We start from the raw sequence: 22,089 nt of genomic DNA, 5'->3' as shown, positions 1-22,089 counted from the left end.
TGTGTGGAGCCATGCCTTCATCGCTTAATATCAAAACACTACTTCTGAAGAAATGAGCGGTGTTTGACATTTTTCTCGCCGACACCGGTAAAATGGCGTTCTGTATTATGATTGACCTACCCACAACCAATGGATTTTATTTTAAGTTGGGATGACCCAATGAGAGGGCTTGTTCCGTTTTATGCTATCTGATGTCATGTTGGGGTTCGTCTCCGTGTAGCTGTTTTTTTTACGAGTTTACTCGAATTACCCAACACGCGGAGAATATCTCTATATATAGTATGTATAACAACACCGAATTAATATAAGAGTACATCGATTCAGTTTCGCTTACATACTAACTTGCGATTTACTCACAAATCACGAAAGCACACAATATCGTGCTTCCGGCATTCTGATTGGCCTACGATTGACCAATGGGTCTCAGCTTAAGTCTTAGGAACCCAATGGGAGGCCGTGTTTCAAATTAGTTTGCTCCCGGTCGTGCGTCTCTCTGGATATATTCTCTTTGAGACGTACCCGCTCTATCGGTTACCAAACTAATACACACGGGAGCAAGCACATGATAAATATATGTGCTAATGCCATTCTACAAGAGTTTGAAAAGAAAAATTAGTCTGCCTTAATAACCAATGGAAACTCGCGATATCGCGCATGCGCGCAGCCTTCTATTTTTAACTTTGTATGCTCTCGCTCTGGTCCGCCAGTTAACTCAACCAATGGCGGCTCATCAGCGAGTATATTAGTACTAACACGATGTCCTATCGGTACCTCCCCCCTAGCCTCAGGAAGAGGCCAGAGGTACCGACGGACAGGTAAGGGCATTTTAACATCGTTTTGCTCCATGATACTGCCTTATTATTGGATGTAGGGAAATCCTGTTGACCAGTCTACAGAGTACTAATAACTAATAGGCAACTTTAGAAAGGATAACTGACTATCTACTATCCTGTTGTTCTCAGCCTGTTTTGTTCAAACCCTGTCATTATACCAACGTTTGTTTTGTGCTTTATATCTAAATGCACATAAGTTGGAAACACAACTAAGGGATTTTTAATTGCAAAAAATAAAATCCTTATTGTTACTTGTTGTTTTCACATGATTTAGAGCGGGGCCTCCTATCCCTGAGCCGGTGCCAGGAGAGGTGAGGCTTACTCCCTAGATTACTGGGGTAAGTAAATGAATCACTTGATATAATTCATTAATTTTCTTGACCTCTGTTGTAAGTGGACTGAGATATTGTACTTGATTTTTCAGTTGGTGTTATTAGAGTTAGTTTGAGGTGCATAATAGACATTGTGTGTCTTATTCTTATTTTCTCCACAGGAAAGAATCCCTTGAGACTAAATCTGACGAAATAGGTGCAGTGAGTACATTGCATAGAAAACTACAGTCAGAAAAATCATTAGGTAACATTCATAATGCCATTGTTATGTTACCTAATCCTTTCACATTTTTTGGTTAATAATCTTTTTCATTTGCAGTAGTGTATAACTAAGACTTGGTCCTGATGAAAGCTGAGCAGGGGAGCTGCCCCTGAGATAGCAGAAACATGTTGACCATTATATCATCTTCTTAGGACAGTTATTAGGTTGCACTGTCTTACACTCCATTTTTAATCTTGACCCCATGATTTACTCCCCAATAAAAATTGTTCCTTCTATCATGGTAGTCAATTTTAACTCACATTCTATTATGAACTTTTGTTTACACATTTTCGGTTGCACTGCATATTTCTCCTGATTTCTCACACCATTTACCCACTCTCTGTTTGTGAGGTCGGATCCGCCTGGGTGGTCCTAGAGAATTGCAGTGAACACACAATTCATCAGGTGTGCCTCCTGATCTGGCCCAGGACCTTGCCAACCAATCCCAGATGACGAGGCTCCGCCATATGGGTGGGCTGATGGGATTCATTTCCACTCATATGCACCTTCTTATCTAACTCTTATTCCACCCCCTTTTCTTCATTCTCACCATTCTGAGAAGCTCAGTCCGTTATACAGACCCTATATAGCCTTTCTTATTGATAACGGTTTAAATTGGGGGTTTAGGCTGTTAGTGATCTATAAATATTGCTACCCCTTGGACCCTTTCTCATCTGGTTGTGTTACAAGTGCTTAGGCAGCCATAATCATTGAAAAGAACAATCATAATTATTGGCCAATACGGATCTTTTTTAGAAATAAAACATGAACAGTGGCCTCACTGTAAAAGCAAAGGAAGAAAGCTCCGTGACAAATGATTCTGGTAGTCATAATTATTGGTAAGAACACTCATAATTATTAGCCAAACGGATTGTATTAGGAAGTCAAAACACATGTAAGGTCTCAAAATGAGGGACTAACTAAACAACTGTACCAACTTGGTAGAAAAATAATTAAATATTCCAGGCAAGTTGCTTAGAATGCCTACAGAAAGTAATGTCAGCGAGTCATATTATCAATGAGAGAGAAACGTTTAAGAAATGATTACCCAGAATGCTAACCTCGATAGGTACAAGTAATCAGCGCGCAGGAACGCTCATGGAGCACACTCGAACTAACAAATTAGTTCATCAAAACCAGACCTAGTAAAATGAATGTCAAACTGAATTATGCAAACTTCAAGTATTTAACAAAGGGGTCGGTGACGTACACACCACCCTAATAAAAACACAGTGACAATAGTGTGAGTGACGGTAAGTGCAGCATAAGTGACATGTAAATAAATGGTTGCATCAAGAACAAAATGGTTTGTAGTGAAAATAGGACAGGTTAGAGAGACAAGAGAGTCGAGAAACGCCTAGCACCAACCGTAATATAAGTCTATTGGGAGCCTGTCTGTCACAATCATACCGTGAAATGCGGAAAACCTGTCTGTACCAATACAGCGAAAAAAACGCTGGGAAACCGTAACAAACTTTGTGAGAAGGTATACACCGGTCAGAGTGAACCACAGGGCAATGCGATAATCTGTGGAGAAATGCAACCCGGTTTCAGTCAAAATGTGTCCGTATACTGCAAATGTAAAAAATGAATAGAAAAGTTGCACATATTTGTTATTTGTACCTTACATTCAATTTGTTTCAAGCAGGCATGACATCTCACTACAACCTGCTGCTCATTTGCCAACAGCCTGAGCCAGTTACATTCAAAACTCAGCACACACCATGATTTGAAATTTTTTTTTTTCAGATAATAGAGCTTACACTTCAATCTTGCTCATCCTAGAGTAAGAGAGTCACTAGATTTGACATAGTGATCTAAACCAAACACATAATAGTTTTAAAGTTAAGCACTCTGATTGTGAGTTTTTATCTTTTTACCCATCGTATCTACCATTTGAATTTCTGCATCAGAAGGCAAAGGCAACAATAATGTTAAAGGACCTTCTTGCAATTTAGTTTCAATATGTTTTAATGCAGGCTTTGGTAGAAGAAGCAACACAGGCAAAGCAAGGTGTTGGATGCAGCAATCTATAAACTATCCCCGCCCCCCAAAAACCACCTCAACCCCTTATCAACCTACCCCCCACCGAGTCATCTGAGGTCATGAGAAAAGGGACATATGGCTTCAGTCCTCTATAGGCTGAAGGGTACCAAAGAACAAGTTACTCACCTTCAGTGATGCATTATATGGTAAAGACAATATCTAGCAGCAGGTTCCTTACCTTTGAGTTTCGCAGGCTTCAGATTGGATCAGGAAACATTTGCATGAGCAGTAGCCTTGTGTGCCATCAGGTGGATCAGTTTGGCTCTGCATGGCGTCAATGGCGCTGGATGTGACGTTGCAGTCACCTATATAGGTGCCACCCAGGTGAATGGACGTCAGTTACTTTTCTCCTTTTCCATGCCAGAAATGAACTGAATAGTGTGTGTCAAAGCTAGGACCCTGTAAAGGGAGCAACCCTAGCTCTATAAATGTGTCCGCAGAGCAAGGAGGTATGAGTGGGTATGTAAGGAATCTGCAGCTAGATATAGTTTTAACCAGATAACGCGTTACCGAAGGAAATTTACTTGTTCATCTGATAGAGACTTCTAGCTGCAGATTCCTTACCTTGAATACATACCTAAGCCACACTTCCTGGCGGTGGGCTGTGGACAAATTACTAGACTAGAAAGTTCTGCAGGACCGAATGGGCAAAATGCCTGTCCCTGCAGACCTGCCTGTCCAGGCAGTAGTGTTTAGCAAACATGTGCAATGAAACCCACATTGCCACCTGGCAGGTTATCCAGGACTGGCAAGAGCCAATGCCATCGTTGCAGCCTTGCCCCCTGGTGGAATGGGCTTGTAAGCCCTCACAAGACTGCTTCTAAAATCGGTTAAATCAGATCTTGATAAGGATAAAGACCCAGCAAAAATGGTTAATTTCTGCACTGCCAAGAGTTGGTCGTCCACCAAGAAATCTTTTGTGCGCTAAAGGTAGAACGACAATGCTCTTATTGGGTCCAGACGATGGAGAAGCTGTAGGAGGCTGGCTCTGTGTATACTATACCAAAGAAAGGTATAGTGTGCACAGAGTCCAGGGAGCACCCAGAGGTATAGCAGAGGCTAAATTCGACAAGTAATAACAGCTCTCTTTGTGGCAGTGTGGGCGAGCAGTTAGGCTTATTAGGAGTGTGTGTTAAGCATTTATTTGATTCACTCAATCAAGGCTGATGTCACACACTCTAGCAGACAGAATACAGACCAATAAGGTAAGTATAAAAATGTATCCCTATATTTTATTTTGTGGAAGCCAGCAGGACTCAGCACAGGCAAGTAAAAAATACTTTTAAATGCAAGGCTGTACACAGAAATGAAATTGTGGATTGTACTGGAATCGTTTTCAGGTCTTTATTACTTTTAAAACAGTTCAAAATACATTAAGATTACATTTGACTACTCTTCCGTTACTTTGAGTACTTGAGGTAGTCCGTCGAGATATCATACACTAGAGTTTGCCACTTAAAGGTAAATATGGCAATTCTTAAGATAAAGCATAGTTACTTTTTTTTCATACAAAACAGTGGGTCAACAGATTTTTAGGAACAGAAAACTTGTAACACTGGCTCCTATGGGAAAAAGAGTATTAACGGTTGGCATTTTGGGGTTAGGTCAAGGTTCCCCAAAGTTCAGTTAGGCACTCCACTCAAAATGCACAACCAGTGGCACAGGATTGGCCAGGTACAGGGTGCACTGTCCCAATGATAACCAATGGGGCGAAGGGGGCCTTCGGTTAGGGTCTGCTTACTAGCAGACAACTCGGCTGCGTGAGAAAGGCTCTTGGGGATAGGATCAGCACTGCAGAGGCCAACAATCAGCACAGGAGCTGCACCACCAGCAGCACAGAGGCAGCCGGATGCAGAGTGCCATGAAGACGTCAGGGACCCTGTGGATTGCAATGGAGATCTCTGGTTAGGAAAAGATAATGCAGTTTTGGCCAGGAAGGCTTTCTGAAAACGACCACCAGCTGGAGAGGTAATTTTGATTCTTGAGGGATGCCTGGACACAGTCAGTTGGGCCACCCAATGCTGTGGGGCGCCGGGTGCAGGGGTGTCTTTTGGCTTCAGGTCTTCTTACCAGCTCTGGTCGGGGGGATCCTTCAGATTGAGGCTGCAGCCGTCTGCTTGAATCTTTAAGGAGGTCGGAATCACAAGGTCATGATCGCTGAGGAGACCTCCTCGTGGTGCTGGGCCACTCGAACTTGGGCCGTGGGGCTCAGGTGCAGAGTTGTGCAGAACCGTGGAGCCTCCTGTATCCGGGTTCTGGTATTGGAGTCTTTGTTGAGCAAATATGGTGCTCACAAGAGACAGTCTTTCATTTGTGTGCAGGGCAGGTCCTCCTAACTCTGGGGGGCTGCTGGACACGCCAGGGTTTCTGTTGTAATCAGGTCAGAGTCGGAACAGGCCGGCAGGGCTGAGGCCAAAGCAGTTGGTGTCCTCTTCTTCCTGGGTCAGCATGGCCCTTTGGTCTTTCTTCCTTGAATCTGCTGAGGCATGTTTCAGGGTCACCCCTAAATACTACAATTAGCTGTGTTTACAGGGGTGTGTAGGTTGAGACCAATTGGTACCTTCCTTGGGGTGGGAATACCCCCTATCATGCACCCATCTTCAAGATTGAGGGGACAGAGATGTGTGCTTCACCTGGGGTCCCCCACCTGAGGGGTGGGGTTGGCAAAGATGGGCAGACCTCTCCTCCTAATTTGGTTTTCCCATCGATTCTCCCACCCAAAGTTGCGGTCATAACTGGTGGGAGACAGTTGCTAGAGGCAGCAGAAGGCAGGGACAGCTAACAAAGGCGGCAGGCCTTTGAAGCTTCTCCTTCATGGACCTAGCCCATCCTGAGGGGGAAAGCATGACCCCCTCTGCTCAGGATAGGCTTTGTTTCTGAACTCAGAGAGGGGATGCTCTCTACCCAGGGGTCCAGAAACCTGTCTGGTGATGGCAAATGGCGGGCAGCCGTTCAGGAACCACACCAGGGCTGTCCTTTTTTCAGGGGGGCATTTCTAAGATGCCCTCTGTGTGCATGTTACATTAAATCCCACACTGCCACCAGTGTGGGTTTAATGTGCTGAGAAGTTTGCTACCAAACCTCCCATATTTCAGTAAAGGCTTATGAAGCTGTGGAGTTCTTAATGACCAACTCTCAGATCATATGCTCTTTATGGCTTTACTGCACTTACAATTTCTAAGAATAGACTTGGACACTGTAGGGGTACAGTATCCATGCAACTGTACCCTCACCTGGGGGCTAGTGCACCCTGCTAGACGGGTGACTTACCTAGGTCCCAGGCAGTGGTTTGGAGGCATGGCACGCAGGAATGTGTGCCATGTTGACTCTTCACTTTCCTCTTCACCACAATAGGCAGCCTGCTGGCTTAGTGGACTAATGCATCCACTGCAGGGGCCTGTGCTCGACCACGTGGTCACAGTTTCAAAACCCGGTGGGACCACTCAGCCTTTTATCCATCTGAGGTCGATAAAATGAGTACCACTGAGTTGTGTAACAATAAACATCTGTTATTCAGCGCCTTGATACCCATGATAAGTGCGCTTTACAAATACATGTGTTATGTTTATGTCAAGGGCAGTGTGTGGGTGCTAGGGTGCAGGGCCCCCACGGGTGGCACAATAGGTACTGCAGCCCTTAGAGGCCTTACCTGGCACGGTACAAGGGGCTTACCTGGGCCAGAGAGGTGCCAATTGGGGGTACCAACGTACAGTTTTGGGGAAGGAACACAGACCATGGGAACCTGATTGGAGGGACGATGGGCATATCAAGTCAAAGTGCATCAGAAACCTGGCAAAAAGTATGGGGGAGGTACTGTAACAGAAACACACTTTTGTACATATGCTCCTCTTCCTTGAAGGGATGCAGAGGAGCAAAAAAGGCGGGCTGTGTGACTGACCCAGATGGAATGGGGTCAACACTTTAGGAAGGAATGAGACTTGGGTGCGAAGCACCACCTTATTCGGGAATGTCATAAGATAGCTAGGCTTATATAATCAAGCCTTGAGCTCACTCACCCTCTGAGCAGATGAAATAGCCACTAGGAATGCTGTTTTGATGGTAAGCAATTGGAGGGGACAATTATGTTGAGGCCCAAGCGAAGCGTACATGGGAAACGTGAGAACTAGGCTGAGATCCCACAGGGGCATAATGAAGGGCATAGGGGGAAACATATGTTCAAGCCCTTTCAGGAACATATTTACAACAGGGGACTTAAGGCAGCTGCAGAAAAGCAGACAGAGCAGAAAGATAACTCTTGAGAGTGGCTAGGGCAAAACCCTGCTGTGCAAGAATAAAAAGAAAAATATCAGAAAGAGAGGCAGAAAGAGGGTCAATAGACTTTTCTGTACAATATCTTACAAAATGTTGCCAACACCAGACATATACTGACTTAGTGGCGGGCCGCCTGGCCGCCAAAATCACTTTATAGACTTCGGGAGGAAGAACGAAAGCTATCAACTGTCGCCGCTCAATCTCCATGCAAGTAGGCAAAGAGTAGACATGTTCGGGTGGAAGGCCCACCCCGCAGGTGCGACAGAAGATCCTACCGAAGGGGCAGACTCATCAGATGATCGATGCTCATTCGAAGAAACTCGGAATAGCAGATTCTCCTTGCCCAGTATGGAGCCACAAGAATGATTTGGGTCGGGTCGTTCTTGATCTTCGTGAGAACTGTTGGCAGAAGTGGTATGGACGGAAAGTGTATAGGAAGCCTGAGCTCCACTCCTTAACAAAAGCATCAACGACCGATAGCCGCCTTGGAAACTCCAGCACGCAATACTGCTGACATTGAGCATTCTCTTCGGAGGGTAACAAATCCAACCAAGGCTCTCTCCACTGTTAAAAGAGACCTTGCGTCATCTCCAACTGGAGACACAATTTGTGATCAGCTAGGTATCTAAGGCTTAGTTTGGCCACACGATGTTCAGAGAACCTGCCAGGTGTTGAACCACCAGGGTCATGCCCTGCTGTTCCAACCATGTCCAGAGGCATAGGGCCTCCTGACAAAGGGTCCATGACCCCAACCCGCCCGGCTTGTTGCAGTATCACATGGCGGTCGTGTTGCCTGTGAACACTTGTACCAATTTCCCCTTGACAGAGGTAAGAAACGCTTTCAACGCTAGTCAGATCGCCCGCAGCTCAAACAAGTTGATGTGGAGCCCCAACTCCGCCGGAGACCAGAGTCCTCTTATCTCCACCTCTGCCAGATGACTGCCCATCCCAGGAGTGATGCATCTGTCACTACTATGAGATCTGGTTTGGGAGGGGTCAGCCTATGACCCAATCCTGGTTTGTTAGCCACCACTGCACGTCTTTTGCAGTTCCCAACGAGATTTGGATCATGTCAGAGACATTCCCTTGATGCTGCGCCCACTGGAACTTTAGGTCCCACTTCACGGCCAGTATACGTCATATGGTGTGATTTACCAACAGGATGCAGGAGGCCATGAGTCCCAGCATTCTCAGAGTCACTCCCACCGAAATTCAAGATAGAGGCTGAAACATCGGTATCATAACCTAAATATCCTGGAGTTGGTGCTCGGGAGAATAAGTCTGAAGCTGCACTGTGTCCAGAACAGCCCCGATGAAAGGGAGCATCTGCACATTTATAGTGAACCTCATTGAATGCATGAGGTCCACTGTCGTCTGGAGGTGAGAAATTACAGTCTGGAGCGGAAACGCCGTCAATAGCCAGAGGTCTATGTAGGAGAAGACAGGAACCCCTAGCCTGTGCAGATGAGCTGCTACCACCATCATCACCTTGGTAGACACACATCCTGCAAGTCCAACACTACTAGCCACTTTCTAGGGCAGAGGAGAACTGAGCAAACGTGAGCATCCTGAATTTCTTCGTGTTGAGGAAGAGATTGATGTCCGGAGATCAGGAATATGACCTTTGTACTTTTTGGGTAATGAGAAAGTAGCATGAATAGAAACCACTGTCTACTTCTGAAACTGGAACCCTCTCAAAAGCCCCCTTGGCCAGGGGAGCTGTTACTTTCTCTCGGAGCAAAACAAGATGATCCTCAACCAGCCTTTCTTGAGATGGCGGTAAAGGAGAAGGAAAAGACAGAAAAGGGAGGGAGAAACCATCCCGAATGATCTGCAAGACCCATTTGTCCGATCTTATGGACTGCCAGTGGAGGAGATGATGTTGAAATCCCCCTCCAACTAGACACCCATGGTCTTGCAGAACCAAATTAGGAAGGCTTAGAGTCTGCAGCTGCAGAGGGGAGGGTGGCGGACGACTTCTGGCTACCATTCCCACGAGGTCAGAATGCACTGCTTCCATGTCCTCGCACAACTTGGGCAGTCTGTGCAGGACAGTGGTTGGAGTATGGCTGATGTGGTTGAAAACCTCTTCTGTTGCCTCGAAAGGGGCGAGAGGCAGACTGAGGATGAAGTGCCGTTGAGAGGCCCAAGGACCTGACCGTAGCCCCTGAGTTCTTTAAGGGCTCCAGAGCCGTGTCTGCCTTCTCTCCAAAAAAACAAGTCGCATCGAAGGGCATGTCCAAAAGGTTGGCCTGGACATCACTCGAGAAGCCAGATGGTCTAAGCCAGGCATGGCGCCGCAAGGCCACAGTTGACGAAACACCTCTACCCAGTGAGTCAGTCATATCCAAACCACACCTAATGATGAACTTTGCTGCATCTTTCACCGCCTGGGAGAGCACAGCTTGGGCCTCCTCGCGGACCTGTGGTAGCACTTACGCAGTCATTTCCCAAAGGGTGTGTGAAAAATGGCCCAATAGGCATGCGGTGTTCACCAACCACAATGCCAGGCTGGTGGAAGAAAACATCTTCCCAAGTATGTCCAGCCTCTTTCATTCCCTGTGGGTGGAGGGAACACTATGGACCACCAAGCTCTCAGGAGTAGGATGTTGACAGAGGAAACTTGGATCACCCGTTGCAGGGCGAAGGCGGTGAGCTATAAACCTGTTCACAGGAGTCCCTGTACTAGGCTTGGACTATGAACCTAGAAGGATATCAATCAGTGCCTCATTAAAGGGCAAAAGAGGTTCAGATGAGGAAGCCCCAGGTTGAAGCACTCCAGTCAAGAGATAAGTCATGACTTGCACTGAGGGCAGCTCCAGGCCAAGGACCTCTGCCGCCCTCTTTACCAACACAGCATAAGAACCCCCGTCTTACAGGCCATGCTACAGAGAACTATTGCCTCCCTTGATCTCCCCCTTACCATTTTTATTACTTTGTTGCATGATCTTAGGACTTAGGACTCTTCCTTCCATTACACGTCTGCAATGTCGTCTTCTACATACTGTACTTTCTACTGCTAAAATCTCTATCCTAAGAAAATGGCCATCATCTAACCCACCTTCGAATGAAGAATGGCTTGTAGCGATGATTCAAACAGCGTCCCATGAACGTATTATATATCGACTTCAAGATCAAGAGGAAATTTTCCAACAAGTCTGGACTTCATTTCTTCAAGATCCTTAAGCACTTTTTTCCTCCTCTTATATCTTGTCTTTACCCTTTACCTCCTTTTAACTGGACAAGGAGTCTATATATATATATACATATATCTGTATTTATTTATATTCATCTTTATATTTTTCTATATTTATCTTTATACTTCTCTTTATTTATATACTTATATTTATATTGCCATCTATCTATGTATTCTTCTATTTACTTTTATACTTCTTTATTTATTTCTTCCCTTACTTTTACTTTCCCTATTTATGTGTATGTATAAATTTCCTTATTTATTTATTTATCTATTTATTTACATATAATTCTCTAACAACTTTCCTCATATCTTTCAATAATAACCTCACTTTACGCATTTTGTATTTCATGGATCAATTTTTACTTTTTAAATTTGATATTTTATATTTATATTTATTTTACTGTTACCTATATAATGAAATATATGTATTTATTAACTTGTTATACATTGTTCTGTCATAACCCCTTCTCCATATTGTACAAGATACCTTATGTAAATAATAATCTTCTGTGAGCTTAAAAAGTTAAATGATAATCCCATGTATTCATATTTCTGTACTCATTACAAATTTTTCTCAATAAAAAATTACGAAACAAAAAAATAACCCCCCTTCTTCTGCAACCACAGTAGGTGGAGAGAGAATAGTATCTGGAGAGGTGTCCCGACAACTAGCCTCAGCAAGCTTCTCATACCAGTCTAAATCCTCACCAGGATTGTCTAAATGTTGTTCTAAAGGGTCCTACGAACCATCCCACTCTTCGCCCATGGCTGAATACTCTTTAAAATGTACAAGCAAAGACCCCGAATCCAATGCTGTTCTGACTCAGTCGTCAGGAATCAGAATGGGGCTAGTGCCTCAGGCAGCACCGGGAGCATCTACTTCGGGGCTGGCGCCAGGGAAAGTCACGTTGGCAGGACCAGCGCCGACCCAGATCGGATCCATGAGAACCCGCATGCGCCAAGGCCAGAGCCGTCAGCGCGGAACCAGAGGAGGTCTTCCCTGACCCCGTGGGGCCCAAAAGCGCACCAGAAGGGTTGGTCCACTCAAATGCTCACCGCATAGCCTCATAAAATTCATTATTTTGAGCTGTGGCCACTCTGGCTCCCAGAAATGGGGCGGAGGTGTGGTTTTGAACCTGGCTCCGGCTCCGCAGAAATGTGCCTGGACTGTCTAAGTTCCTCCCTCGTCCTGTCAATATTTACACATGAGGTGAAATCCGCTTAGACGACTTCTTCTGCCTCTTCCCAGAGAGTCCAGAGAACCCCGAGTGCTACGCAGAGGACTTGGGACTCCTGGAGTGGTCACATGACCTTCTCTTCCTCGATCAAGAACCGGATCTCCGAGGAGTTGTGCACAATGGCGTCGACTGCCGGGCAGCAAGGAGCCTCATGGACCACTCCCTAAAGGCCTTTGGTGCCATGGCCTGGCAAGCCTGAGCACAATGTTGAGCCATGGTGGCACTCGAGACACCATAAGCACACAAGGTGCAGGTTGGTGACTGACATGGCGTGTTGACAGGAACCACACACACATGATGAAAAAAGTGAAAGTTTGTTTTCTTTAGAGATAAAATTTGAAGGGCTCGAATGGAGGACAACCAAGTTACTGGGTCTCAATTAAGGAAATATAGAAGACCAATCAGCTTTATAATCTTCACCACAGGGACAAAACGGAAAGATGTAGATGGTTTTATCTTCTTTGACTTTAAAGCATGGCGCCTCACAAAAATGCTGGTAGAGACATCAAGCAGAACTATCATACAATGAAGATAAAATATAATTCACAGTGGCACAATAGGATGGGCCTTAGGCAGCACTCCACTCATTAGTTGTTTACTGTTGCTAAAATACATGTCAATTCCCTAGCTGTTGGTTTATAATAATACCAAGGAGCATGTGGATCTTTGAAAACTTCTATACTGTACAGCATAATGTTATCCTTTAAGCAAGCAACCATTCTAAAGAAACCGCGTTTATCAAATATTGAATACATTTCTATTATTCCAATGGGTGAAATAATTATACATGTAGGTTAGCAAATAAAGCACTATACAATTTCAAATAAATATTGCATTTATTTTTAGGTTTGGTGCAGCAATTCTGCTGATAGTCTAAATTAATCAAAAAAATCAAACAAACATATTGCATACTAATCACTCACTCTGTGAATAAAATTTGCACGAACAAAGTGTTTGTTGCAAAGTTATGCAAATCATTATATTATACTTAACAACAACTACATGCAATAAATGCCATGGCCTTCATGAACACATATATTTTAATTATATAGAATAATGAATTATTCAAATATACAAATGAAATGTTGTAAAGAATCTTCTAAACGCACTATACCTGAATGTTTTCTTAAGACTCTAGCTAAATCCTCAATAATTTTAACACAATCAAGTTCCTGCAAATAAAACACATTTGATTAAAGTTAGTATTAGGATTAAACTCTAGGATTGTTCAGTTGTGTGTACACCAAACATTTCAAGGAATTTCGAACCAGAAAGGGAAACGGACAAGCTATTTAAAAAGTACAATTCATCGAGGTGATATACATACATACATCCAAAATTACACGTTTAATTTTAGAATAAGTGAACATAGCAAAACTGCACAGCTTAATACGGTGCAACAGCTTAACCCACAGCACACCTGTTTAGAATATAGTACATTTTAGTTACACCTTTCAGCCAAGTAAAGCTTACGTTCTACCCTAAGGTCCTCAGGCCCTTGTCTTCACCAGGCCATACCAGGTCATGTGATTTCTCTAATGATTTCAAGTTTTTCATACTACACAATGCATGCAAGGCTTATAGTTTTATTGATACATTTTAGTAGATCCCTATCCTAACACAAACTCGTTTTTTTAAGATAAGATCCGGTCTCCCGCTAGAGAAAAACATGTTATGTATTTTAATCTTTGTATCTCTATAGACGCAGCCATGCCAAACAATTTACTTACCTCCGGTAACACTCTCTTTCTGGTAGAGACTAACTTCAGATTGCTTACCTTTGAAATATTTCCCGGGAATAAGACTGGATCTGATTTAGCTGTACTCCTGGGTGTTGGCAGGTGGCGCAGATGGCTCTGCATAGACCAATTGTAACCAGTGTGCATATCTTCAAATTGGAATCCTATTTACTGGAAGAGCCCAGTTCACAGAACAGGGAGTCGGGAGGGTCGGTTAGAAATATGTGGTCAGATTGACCCTCTACCAGAAAGATAGTTACTGAAGGTAAGTATCTTGTTCTTCTGATAAACTTCTAATCGCGTATTTCTCATGTTTTGAATAGATGCCATAACAGTATCTTCTAGGTGGTTGGTCTGGAAAATCGCCCAAACCAAAAACCCCTAAAGGATCAAGTAGGCTAAATGCTTTTTCTAGTGGACTTGGCGGTCTAGACAATAGTGCCTTGTGAACGTCTAGAGTGACGCCTATGGAGCAGCTTGACAAATGTCCAGAACAAGCACTTTGTGCACCAGTGCAGTAGCAGCAGACTGGTTTGGTAGAATTATCCCAAAACCAATCAGGCTGCTTCTTTTGGGCGAGAGTGTAGCAGATCTTAATGGCGAGTACCATCCAGCGGGAGATGGTCCTCTGCTGCACGCCCTTGTCTTTCTTTGCTCCGGAAAAAAATGATAAAGATTGGATTGTGCACCCAGTGTTCTTTGTTGCTATCAGTATACAAGCGGAGAGCTCTATTCAGATCCAGCCGGTGAAGTTTCTCCTCATCCTCAGAGAGGTGAGGCAGAGCAAAGAATGCCAGAAGGGTGTGTGAAAATGAGTCACTACCTTAAGAAGAAAGGAGGCTTGAGTCTACAGACCCAGCTTGTCTTGGTAAAACGTGGTGTAAGGTGGGTTTACAGAGAAGCCTGTAACCTGTTCACTCATTGCGCCAATGTTATGGTGACAAAAAATACTGTCTTGAAGGTAAGGAGCCGGAGATGATAACTGTGAAGAGGCTCAAATGACACGCACATGAGAAATGGGAGGACCAAGTTTAAGTCCCTTTTGGGCATAAAAAAAGGAAAGGGGGAAATATATGTTGTAACCTATGTTTCCTCTAAGTCACATGCTTGAGCGCCTGCGCACATTTCTATCTAATGCTGCACACTTAAACACGTTGGGCGCACAGAGGCTGGAAAAACGCAAATGTGCGATTCACAAATTCCTTTCTTAAAAAGAAAATGTGTTTCAATCCAAATGCGCATGGACAGTTTCATACATGCAAGAAACAAAAAGATTTATAAAGGGCTGTGGGGCTCAGATGTCTTGTTCAGCATCTTTAAGAGCAACATATCCAAAATCCCAAACGCACCATACTGTTCCCTGTGTCAGTGAAGAAACACTGCTTCATGGCTGTGACACACAACGTTTCTTAGCCACTGGCCTCGGCATTGCGTATTAACAATGGCAGCTTAAACAGTGCCACACTGCACCTGCTACCTGTATTACACCTTTTCGAGGAAGAAAGGATGAGGAAGGGGTGAGGGAGCAGGTGTACCCCTGAAAACTTGGAAAAAGCTTACTTCAGCCAGGAACAGGTGCCTGTGAAATCCAGGTAAATAAAGAAACGATTGTGTCCACCTTATCTTCAAATCTCAAACTAGCTAATTTACCTGAGCTACCTCTGACCTATATCTGCCCTACATGTATAATTAATTGGTAAGGGGCCTGGTCCCTGATAGGCAACCTGGACTCAAACGTGCACAGCTGAGAGGGTAAATACTCACTCAAATCCTTTTTACCTTAAATTATTACAATATATCAACAAATGTGTTCGCTTATGTTTATCATTTTAATTTTCATTATGCAGTCATACTACATTTTGCTTTACAAATGCTCACTATATCACATTTTCAAAATCATCATAAATTGTTCATTATGATTTTACAATGGAAATGAATCAAAAGAACAAATCCAAAGAAAACGAAGCCCAATGCATTTCGGGACTTTCTCGTCCCTTCATCGGGGGCGAAAATCTGAAAGAAAATACACAATGAATTGTAACGTCTCTCAGGCACTGCGTGGATCACCATGATTAATCAAGAACCTGTTTTGCTTGTATGCATGTAAACAAATGTGCATTCTATTTTCAAGAAATAAATAAAATAGCACACAATTCTCCACGTGCCAAGCGCGCCCTGTGTTGAAAAGCGTTCTATGAAGTGATCATGCTGCCATGCTAATTATTTCCAAGCCGTGTGAACGTCATCTATCACTGAAATATCTCAAATCATGCAACCAAGTGAGACTAATTTTCAGCTCCAAAAGACACTTACTATATTTCAGCGCAGTAATCCACTGCCCTGTACAGGTGTGGATAATACCTGTATGAAAAAGGAACTTCCATCGACCCTCCGGTAAGGCAATCAACATAGTGTCACATTAAATTACATTTACACCTGCGTCTCGTACCTTAAATGGTTGACCCCTTCTGGGGTTCCAAGTTGAACTATAGGCACTTCAACTGTCCACGTCGTAAGTAGGAAACTATGATTAAAAACACTATGAATGAAAAACGAGCATGTTAATGAAACCGCATCCCTTATTGCATACTAGATCTAAGTCAAGTCTCATTGAAGTCTTACCTATGTAAATGCTGCTATCCTTCCGAATATGTTAGTTTATTTATTTATTTGAAAGTTTTATAGAGTGCAAACAAGATCCTTGTGGATATCAGAGCACTTTACAATAGATGAGGAAAATTATATGGTACAAGAAAGACGGTAGAACAAATACATAACAATTTGAGCGACAAAGCAATAAGGTTCGAAAACATTTGAGTCCGGGAGCGTCGCGCCACTGTCAAATACCATGATTGGGTTGACAAGTTGGACCCATGTCAGAATCAGGCATAAAGGAGCGGGTACGATTGATCACAAAGTATCCTTAGTCTGAGTTCAGGTGAATTTGGCATGTGGAGAATTGTGTGATATTTTATTTATGTCTTGAAAATAGAATGCGCATTTGTTTACATGCATACAAGCAAAACAGGTTCTTAATTAATCATGGTGATCCACGCAGTGTCCCAGATCAGTTACAATTCATTGTGTATTTTCATTCAGACTTTCGCCCTTGATGAAGGGACAAGAAAGTCCCCAAATGCTTTGGGCTTCGTTTTCTTTGGATTTGTTTTTTTGATTCATTTTCATTGTAAAATCATAATGAACAATTTATGATGATTTTGCAAATTTGATTTAGTGAGCATTTGTAAAGCAACATTTAGTATGACTGCATAATGAAAATTAAAATGCTAAACATAAGCAAACATTTGTTGATACATTGTAATAATTTAAGGTAAAAAGGATTCGAGTGATTTTTGGAGAAGTGTGGCGGGTCTTGGGCTCAAAATTCCAAGGATCTGATAATTCTCGCCACGGTGCCTATTCCAATCATGGAGTCCCACTCTGCAACTCTGGGCAATAGCTTGCTTAATCTCCACAACGGCCCCCACAACGCAAAAGGATGCCTGGCCTCCACCTTGGGGGTGCCCAGGAGTGGACGCCTCACAGGGAAAGCCAGGATAGGTTCCACAGCGGTATTCGTACAAGCACCTTGAGACCCTTGCGGGTGATTAGTGCGCTATACAAGTATCAATTTACATTTTAATTTACATTTAGTGAGTATTTACCCTCTAAGCTGGGCACGTTTTAGTCCAGGATGCCTATCAGGGACCAAGCCCCTTGCCAAAGAAAGAAACAAGGCACCAGTACCACAGTTTCTCTCGTTTCAATATACACTGATTGTGCTGCAGAGCTGATCACAGTAAGTAGTGAGGTTGCAGGAGGTTCACTTTCCTTCAAGCATCAAACCCTTTGGTGAGTCGCCATGTTCCTGGATTATATTCGGCTTCACAACCCCAGCAATAGCTCATTTTCTTCACAAGAAACGTTTTTATTATGTTGTTTTGAATTAGATGTTTGTGTTTGCCCATTAGCACTAGGGTGCTAGCAAGCAACTGCACTAGAAAGGCAATGTCTGCATTGTTGCAAATTGTCTGATTAACCTTTAATAGTCTCCCAGTCAAATGGGCGAAAACCGAAACTTCCTCAGCATTTTATATCAAAACAAATAGGTAAACGCATTCAAAAGCCATGAGCGCCTAGAAGGGGTTGCCCAAAAATGGACCAAAATCTGGAGGAGGTGGAATGAATAAAGAGGGGTGCTGTGTGCTCCTATCGCACAAGTTAATCTTATTGATTTGAACCAAAGCAGCCAGGACCATATCGCTGGACTGTAACATATGGTCAGGGAGGTTGGGAGTTTATGGGTATCTGAGACATGGGAACATTGGTTATTGTTGTGCTATGTCTAAATGCCGCATGAAACGATGCTTGCAGTCACCATAACGTTGTTCTATTTAAAATAAAAAGTATTAAAAAAAATACAAAATCACGAGTGCCTGTTCAAAGTCCAAAACAAATGTAATCCCCAGTGCTACTAAGTGGGCCCATCTCAACGTGACACCTTCAGCCAGCTTTTTCTGCTAACTACATTTTACATGCAGGAACTTGTATTTTTTCCATAATAAGCATGTGTTTAAAAATCTCAGCACACTAAAGTATACAAATAAGCGATGGATGGAATGCTTGAATTAATCTCCGGCACTGGTAATTACTCTGACCCGCATCCTAATCTATTGCTATTTTGCACACCATTGAGGAAATAGAAATTTTCAGGTATCCAGTGTGTCCCCCACTCGCACCCTATCCATACACCCGTGCCCCATGTATGTCCATATTATCATGTAATTCCTTTTCCGTGCCTGTTTTTATCATGCCTCTGCATTTCCGTCTAATATTAGTATGTCAGTAATGAGGCCCTTCATGGTTCTAATGTCAATTCCGCATTAAGGCCTACGTTTCCAATGCATTTACATGGTGCACTATTAAATAACGCGAAGCACACGTTTTCCACGTTTTCCTGGCTCAGTCGAGCCAGGCCCTTAATTGAGGCTCCGAGCCTCTTTTGTCTCTGAAAGCTACAGTTTAGGTATGCATCCCTGAGCTCTATCTTCCTTCCTGCCCAGCGAAGCGGTGCCCGGCTCGGCCTGGCCTGCCTGCCAAGACGGTATTTTGCCTACAGTTATCTGCTCAACCTCCGCAAAAACACATTCCAGTCTAGTGAAATAGGTAAACATATTCCCGGCTGCAGAGCAAAGGGCCCGGCCTTCCTGTCTCCTTACAAGTAATTTACTGCACCCGTTGCCATAGTAGGCCCATGGCCCCGCGCATTGCACAAAGACACGTATGCACCCACTAGCATTCAGTATTGTACGGCCTCTGCCCGAGAGACCTTTTACTTCAGATAACACATCCTCCAAGCACGAGATACCAGATATGCTATAGGTGCAGGTCGTCCTGACATCCCAGACGCCAGACTCCTCTACTAGTGCTAAAGTCAAGCCCCCAGCTCTCCCCAGTTTTTGACTTCAATACCACGTCACCCATGTTAAAGGTTTCTGCTGACCCTGCAGAATCTCTCTATGCATCCACCCACCTATGACACTTCTGTGACGCTTCCAGCACACACCTCCGTGTACGCCCCTGTACACACCCTCTTTTACGCCCATGTGTTCTTATCTCTTCTCTTTTCCACTTGTTACGCCTACTGTATTCATTTCAATTATACTGTTTTACTATATATAATGTGTGATGTTAATAAAATGTTGAATATCCCTTCCTGAACCTTAGTGGTGATGGAACCCGATGTCCAGTGACTCGAGCCACTTAATTAAAGCCCGTATGACTCAGATACCACAGACTCTGCCTCTCATTTATTGAGCTATCCTTATTGTCATTTGAGGTATAGAAAAATAGTCCCGGTAATTTTATTTACCACATAATCTGGCGCCCGAATAGGGACACCTCTGCTGACCCTGCAGAATCTCTCTATGCATCCACCCACCTATGACACTTCTGTGACGCTTCCAGCACACACCTCCGTGTACGCCCCTGTACACACCCTCTTTTACGCCCATGTGTTCTTATCTCTTCTCTTTTCCACTTGTTACGCCTACTGTATTCATTTCAATTATACTGTTTTACTATATATAATGTGTGATGTTAATAAAATGTTGAATATCCCTTCCTGAACCTTAGTGGTGATGGAACCCGATGTCCAGTGACTCGAGCCACTTAATTAAAGCCCGTATGACTCAGATACCACAGACTCTGCCTCTCATTTATTGAGCTATCCTTATTGTCATTTGAGGTATAGAAAAATAGTCCCGGTAATTTTATTTACCACATAATCTGGCGCCCGAATAGGGACACCTCCCCTTCCCCACGCGCCGGCGATGTAACGCAGGCCCCTGACCCCTTCTACAGCCGTGACAGACTTCTTTCTGTGCACACCTGCGGGTTTTCCTGCTAACTCCCTCAGGCCCACGGAGGAGACGGAGACTGCGGTCCGGCATCCAGATGAGGCGGTGAGGAATGCGGAGAGTCCCGACCAGAGCCCAAGCCGAGAGAGCAAGGTCCGAGGTATCCGGAGGCCCACCTGTTCCGAAGCGCATGCGTAGTAGCAGCCAGATGCCGTAGCAGTCCAGTCCAGCGTCGAGTTTCCGAGGCCTTCAGTTTTGCTTCCCGGTGAGTACCGTTGCTGGGAACGCATCTAGACGGGTTCATTAATTTGTGCCCGGTCCAGACGGGTCTGGGTACACAGACCCGGTCCAGACGTGTTCACTTAGGTGGACACGGTATGATGTGTCTTTTTATGGGACCGGTATGTCTGTACTGTTTTAGCAGTGCATCTAGTAATTCAGAGTTCTAGTATTGTTTCTCGAGATTTTCAGAACTATGTTTTTCTATGTACCAGATAGTATCTGTCCGAAATGTTTTTAATGTGTTTAATGTTGTTGTATGAATGATTGTTTGCAATTCATTACTGTGTTTATTGTGTTCACGTTCAAGTAAGTTCAAATATGCCGCTGTTTTCGAAATTACGTCAGATAGGAACCAGGAAAGGGATACTCGAAGAAGCAGTTCCCGTCCCGCCTAGGGACACTCCCGGACATTTTATGTACCATAAGCATGGCTTAGATGCCATACTGTACTTAGACTTATGGGTTGACTATACCAAAGATCTGGAAGAGAAATATAGATGGCCTGTCTCAGGGACATGGGATGCTGAATGCATCATGAGAATAGAGGAAGCATTATGGAAAAAGAAAGCCAGACAATCCCAGAAGGACGCCATAGAATTGTGGCGTAAAGAAGCGCATAGACGAACAGAGAAAGAAATTAGGAAAGCAGAAAGATGTAGAGAATCATCAGAAAAAGCCCAAGAAAAAGAACTACTAGAAGAAGAAGGTGAACGAGTTAAAGCAGAACAATTAGACCGACAAAGAAATGCCCTTATTAAAGGCATGTACCCCTTTCTCGCCGAGGGCCTGCCTAAGGCTACCCCGGAAGTACCCCGTAATTTACCGCCACCATTGGTCCCAACTAAGCTCCGTCATAAACAGACCGCAGCGGAAATTTTCCTTTCTTCTTACTTAGATGACACTGTCCCAGAATATGCAAATACAAATCCTCCTCCAATTATTCATCCTCACAACCCTGTTAATGACACGATCCCCCCCACTGTCTCTCCTGCCACTGGTCCTGGCAATCCTTTTAATCCACCTGCAACCCAGGGCCAACCTACATTACCTACACCTACTTTACCAGCTACACTACCACCAGCGACAGCACAGCCAGTAATGGTTGACGATCACACTTCAGGAGGAGCAGTAGGAGGTATCCCTATCACCCCGCCTCAAGTAAAACAAACAACACTAAGAGAAGCAGCATTACAACGCACACCAAAAGTAGCTCCATACGCAGCCCTTAAACAGTACCTTACTGATTGCAGATATGATCTAGTACCAGGCGAAGACCAGATGATATTATATTCCATACGTCTACGACGTGTTACAAACTATTTGACTATTTTACCAGACATGAGGGAACATTTAGACAACATATATCACTTTATCAGGACGGGGGAGAGACCAGAAAGTATTCACGAGGCCATGGCACACAGGAAGGTGGAGACTCAAAATATGATCTTACAGTTTTTGATAAATTGTTTGATTAGGGAACAAGACCAGCCAGGTAAAAGCAAAGAAGAGATGAAAGTCCTGACAAAA

The 22,089-nt window shown here is 43.9% G+C and overlaps 1 protein-coding gene across 1 annotated transcript in view; it reads right to left on the bottom strand.

Moving 5' to 3' along the window:
* TUT7 (terminal uridylyl transferase 7) overlaps positions 1–22,089 on the bottom strand; it is a 1,558,036-nt gene that overhangs the window by 639,126 nt on the left and 896,821 nt on the right. The window contains exon 16 of the mRNA XM_086961199.1: positions 13,297–13,354. Within this exon, the coding sequence (XP_086817325.1) occupies positions 13,297–13,354 (58 nt within the window). The remainder of the gene's footprint in view (positions 1–13,296; positions 13,355–22,089) is intronic.

This window comes from Lissotriton vulgaris, chromosome 3_1 (assembly GCF_964263255.1).
Source record: "Lissotriton vulgaris chromosome 3_1, aLisVul1.2, whole genome shotgun sequence".
NCBI lineage: Eukaryota > Metazoa > Chordata > Amphibia > Caudata > Salamandridae > Lissotriton > Lissotriton vulgaris.
The sequence above is the reverse complement of the archived record's forward strand: the minus strand, read 5'-3'. Positions and strand labels throughout refer to the sequence as shown.